General features: G+C 44.3%; 1 protein-coding gene across 1 annotated transcript; it reads left to right on the forward strand.

Annotated features, from left to right (window-relative positions):
• The first annotated feature begins 1,050 nt into the window (after positions 1 to 1,050).
• On the forward strand, positions 1,051 to 2,023 carry LOC127787548 (uncharacterized). Its single transcript, XM_052315606.1, has 2 exons — positions 1,051 to 1,654; positions 1,791 to 2,023. The coding sequence occupies exons 1-2, from the start codon at positions 1,051 to 1,053 to the stop codon at positions 2,021 to 2,023; spliced, it is 837 nt and encodes a 278-aa protein (XP_052171566.1).
• The last annotated feature ends 1,624 nt before the right edge of the window (positions 2,024 to 3,647 follow it).

The following is a 3,647-nucleotide window of genomic DNA, read 5'->3' on the forward strand; positions in this document are numbered from 1 at the left end:
TATGCATATATATATATATATCTCTGCTTACTGATATAAAATCTGAGAACTCAATGAAGAATTGGAATAATCTGAAAAACCGATATAAACCTGTAATGGAAGGGATTACAGGAAGAATACTTGCCTGATAGAACTCTCTGATCGAACCCTGGAGCGATCCTGAAGACTCTAGCAAGCCTCTGCTATCTCTTGGCCTCTTGGTTCTTCACATGGCGTGAAGAAAAGCTAAGCTAATGGGCTCTATATATAGACATAAAGTCCTAGATCTCTTTCCTTTTATAACTTGGAATCCCTCTCCCAATTGAACTTGGAGACTCTCAAAACCTTCTCCTATTGGGACTAGGAGACTCTTAATCCAATTCCATCTCATACATGGATTCTCATTCTTCTTTAAATACATAGTCCCACTTAATTAATAATCATACAAATATTATTATTAAAACTCTCAAATAATAATAAAACTCCAAAATTACCTTCATTCCCTTGCATTTAATCCACAAAATAAATGCCATTTAAATACTATTATCTCAATTAAAAATCACTAGTTTGCCACATTGGCAAATTCCTTTAACTCCAACATTAAAAAGAGATAAATGCTATTCTTTTCCTTCAAAATCTCTAAATTGCCACATTAAATAATTAATTGACAAAATCTCTTAATCAATACTTCAATAATTAATTAAATAATTCCTGAATAAATACTGGGCCCTCTAATGGGTCGTTACACGCTATGAAGAGAGAACCCCATTTTCCAGAGAAATCAAGCTAGAGCCTCTTCCCCGCAGATTTAAGGTCCCCAGTATCCCTCAGTACAATGGGGACAGTGACCTGTACAACCACCTGGACGATTTCAATGTCTAGATGGACCTGCAAACTTCCAGCTCATTAGCAAAATGCCGAGCTTTCCCTGCGACTTTGGGAGACATCCCTCGGGCATGGCTAAGAAGGCTCCACCCCCACAGTATTTGCAGTTGGGAGGAGTGCCAGAAGAAATTTATAGACTAGTAAAGGTCGCTTCAAAGGCAGCTCGCCCTAACATGCCACCTCGCTATGGTGTTCCAACGGTCTGGTGAATCTTTAAAAGACTATATAGAAAGGTTCAGGTGCAAAGTGAATAATGTGGAAAGCCCTTTCGACAAGAGTATCCTGACTGCAATCTCCGTCGGGCTTCGAAAGGATGGGAAGCTCTACAAAAGCATTTACAAGTCCCCAGTAAGAGACCTCGGCGAGTTCTATGAGCGAGCTGCAAAGGAGGTTCGATGGGGGGAAGCTTTCGGCTTGAAAAAATCGAGCGACCAAAAAAATGAGGGAGAACACACCGGCCAAAATAAAAAGAGAGGTGACGAAGACACCAACAAAGGAGGTCGCGGGCGGAGCCCTAACGATCAGACGGCCAAGAAGGCAAGATATGGGCGAGAAGTGGAACGACTTGCACGCCAAGGTCGGTATGAAAGTTATAGTGTCCTGTCTGACTCTCAGGACAGGATCTTTGCCACGGAATGCAACAAGGAAGACTTTGGAAGGCCTAACCCTCTAAGGACTCCCGACAAATACAGAAGCAAGAGAAAACTCTGTTCCTATCATAATGAGGCAGGGCACACCACCTCTGAGTGTTGGGCGCTAAAGGACGCAATTGAAGAACTGATCAGGAGGGGTCGCCTGCATGACTATGTGGTGCATCTAAGAGATCAATAGTCCAAACAACCATCCCAACTAAGTCCTCACCGAGCTGGACCAAACACCTACGGTGAGAACCATCTTTACTATTCATGGAGGGCCTCATATTGCAGGGACTTCTAACAGATCGCACGAACGGTATGTTCGGGAAGCCATCCACCTTCTGCTCGTCGGGGATGATAGCCATGGGGGACATTCCAAGAAAGCTAAAATGGCTTCAGATGACATCTCTTTAACCAAGAATGATTCCAAAGACGTGTACTGGCTGCACAACGATGCCCTTGTGGTCCGAGCTTGGATTGGCAATATGGAGGTGCGGAGGATCATCGTGGACACGGGTAGCTAGGTGAACGTCATGTACATGTGATGTTTTGACCAGATGGGTCTAGGGCCAAACCAGCTGATAGCCTCTCCAGAGCCACTATATGGATTCACTGGCGACACAGTAATCCTGAAAGGACGTATAAGGCTCCCGCTAACGGTTGGAGAATCAAACCTCTAGGCCACAGCAATGGTGGACTTCCTTATCATCGATAGTCCTTCCACGTACAACGTCGTCATGGGGAGACCTACCATGAATGACCTAGACCTAGTTATCTTAACCACGGCCCTGGCCATCAAATTTTTAACCCCAAAAGGGACCGGTTGTATAATGGGCGAGCAGTATTCAGCAAGATGCTGCTATGATGAAGCACTAAAAATAAGGCTCAAAGGAAAAAAGGTGAATATGGTTTCTGGAGGGGAAACCCGAGTCATTAGTAGCCAAGGAGTCAGCCACGATTTGGAACCACGCGACGTGGATTGCGACCTAGTAGCCAGCCTGGCAAACGAACTGGAGGAGGTTGTAGTTAGTAGCCACGATGCTGAAAGGGGCTTCTAGATGGGCAAAAGTCTCTCTCTCTTAGTAAAATCCCAGCTGACTCATTTCCTTAAAGCAAATTTAGATGTGTTTGCATAGAACCACGAAGATATGGTTGGAATAGACCCAAATGTAATGCAGCATCAAGTCAACATCAATCCCAACTATAAGCCGGTTCGTCAGAAGAGGAGACTAATAACGGCCGAGCGTTATATGGCTCTGAAGGAGGAAGTAGACAAGCTTTTGGTCATCAAATTTATCAGGGAGACCCATTACCCAACCTGGGTGGCGAACCCGGTCCTAGTAAAGAAGAATAGTGGAAAATAGAGGACTTACATCAACTTCATGGACCTAAACAAAGCCTGCCCAAAAGACAGTTTTCCTCTGCCCAGAATTGACTAGCTAGTAGATGTAACAGCTGGCCACCAGCTTCTGAGCTTCATGGATTCCTATTCGGGGTACAATCAGATCCCTATGAACCCCGACGAGGAAGAACATACATTATTTATGACGAATCGGGGATTATACTGCTACAAGGTAATGTCCTTTGGACTAAGGAATGCAGGAGCAACGTACCAACTGCTAGTCAACATGATGTTTGGAGATGTAATCAAAAAAACCACGTAGGTATATGTTGACGATATGCTGGTGAAGTCCAGGCAGACCGCTGACCACATCAACGACCTAGAGGAAGCATTCCGGGTTTCAGGAAGTACCAGATGAAGTTAAATCCACTCAAATGCTCATTCGACGTGGCTTTTGGGAAGTTTTTGGGGTTCATGGTAAACGAAAGGGGGATCGAGGCCAACCTAGAGAAAATTCGAGCTTTACTGAACATGCGATTGCCCACCAAGACTAAGGAAGTGCAAAGCCTTAACGGATAGGTCACCGCCCTTAACAGGTTTATCTTTAAATTGTCTGATAAGTCCATCTCATTCTTCAATGTTTTAAAGCAAGCAAAAAGCTTCATATGGATAGAGAAGTGTGAAAACGCTTTCCAACAGTTGAAAGAGTATATGGGGCGAGCTCCCCTCATGTCAAAGCCAAAGGAAGGGGAGGAATTGATTGTTTACCTGGGAGTGTCTGAATATGCAGTTAGCGCCGCACTAAT

Source organism: Diospyros lotus, chromosome 12 (assembly GCF_014633365.1).
Source record: "Diospyros lotus cultivar Yz01 chromosome 12, ASM1463336v1, whole genome shotgun sequence".
Taxonomy (NCBI): Eukaryota; Viridiplantae; Streptophyta; class Magnoliopsida; order Ericales; family Ebenaceae; genus Diospyros; species Diospyros lotus.

Coding starts and splice junctions, on each gene's coding strand:
- LOC127787548 (XM_052315606.1), top strand. CDS start 1,051: ATGGTGTTCCAACGGTCTGGTGAATCTTTAAAAGACTATATAGAAAGG. Junction 1,655..1,790: donor TGAAGAACTGATCAGGAGGG/GTCGCCTGCATG, acceptor CTCATATTGCAG/GGACTTCTAACAGATCGCAC.